The sequence below is a fragment of the Acanthisitta chloris genome, unplaced genomic scaffold (genome assembly GCF_000695815.1).
Source record: "Acanthisitta chloris isolate BGI_N310 unplaced genomic scaffold, ASM69581v1 scaffold3929, whole genome shotgun sequence".
Classification (NCBI taxonomy): domain Eukaryota; kingdom Metazoa; phylum Chordata; class Aves; order Passeriformes; family Acanthisittidae; genus Acanthisitta; species Acanthisitta chloris.
The window spans coordinates 8,693-9,698 of record NW_008689616.1 but is presented as its reverse complement, the minus strand read 5'-3'; the positions used below and the strand labels follow the sequence as shown (position 1 = coordinate 9,698).

The following is a 1,006-nucleotide window of genomic DNA, read 5'->3' as shown; positions in this document are numbered from 1 at the left end:
AGGAACAGAGGATGTACCATGCTTGCCAGGACTGAATCTAGTGTTATTCACCCCACATACACTATGGGTTTGTATCAGTGTAGTGTACTGTATGCCTTTGGGCTGAAACAGCCAAGAAGATTTTAATCTAGTTTCATATACTTCCTTAGGAATCATCAGGAAAAATAAAGGTAATGAAGGTCTTTCCTACGGTGGTTCAGGTCCATTATGGCCCAGAAAAACGATGACGATGTTCCACAAAACACTCTAAGGGAGTGTAAGTAGTATAACATTAGTAACAGCTGTTTACACTGACAGTGGTCCTGATCTAAAGTTGAAAAACAAGATGCAGTAGAATCTGTTTGAGGATGGGTTTGTTTCTTGAAAAACTCAAGAAGTCCCCCTTTTCTTAAGCAGATGCATTTGAATCAGTTTTACTGAACAGAGTACCGAGGGAAGAAGAGACCTAGGAGGGAGGTATTCCACTCCCAGTTGCCTGACACAAACAGCTGGAAGGGGAGAAAGGAGATGAAGAAGCAGAGCCTGTGAGTCCAGATAGCAACACAGCATTCAATCCCTGTAATATTCATAATCACTTTTGATAAGAAGAACAAGAAGCACTCACGGGCTGTACTATGAGCTCAGCTCTCATCAGGCAATCTGAACAGTTCTGCAAAAGCTCCTGGATGGTGTTCTGGCGCCTGGACACTGTGCAGGTCCCATTCTGACTGTTGTGGGGGAGAAGAAAAAGATGAAATAAGTACAAAGCAATCACACATTTTTAAGAAATACAGGAAACATAAATTCAGAACAGCTAAGAGAAATTACATCCACCTCATCTAGTTTCACAGACACAGTCACATACATTATCTGGCTCTCCTGCCTAACTGCACTGTTAAGTTTTAATGCCAAGTCCAAGATGGCACAACCACTATATAATTCTGCAACAGCAGGCATGGACTGAAGTTGCTGGATAGAGTAGAACAGGGAAACTGGCATGCCATAAGGGAGAAAGTTTTTCATCCAA

At 42.0% G+C, this 1,006-nt stretch overlaps 1 protein-coding gene across 1 annotated transcript in view; it reads right to left on the bottom strand.

Annotated features, from left to right (window-relative positions):
- DSP (desmoplakin) overlaps window positions 1-705 on the bottom strand; it is a 27,823-nt gene extending 27,118 nt beyond the window's left edge. The window contains exon 1 of the mRNA XM_009081477.1: window positions 605-705. Within this exon, the coding sequence (XP_009079725.1) occupies window positions 605-631 (27 nt within the window). The 5' untranslated portion in view covers window positions 632-705. The remainder of the gene's footprint in view (window positions 1-604) is intronic.
- Window positions 706-1,006: the final 301 nt, after the last annotated feature.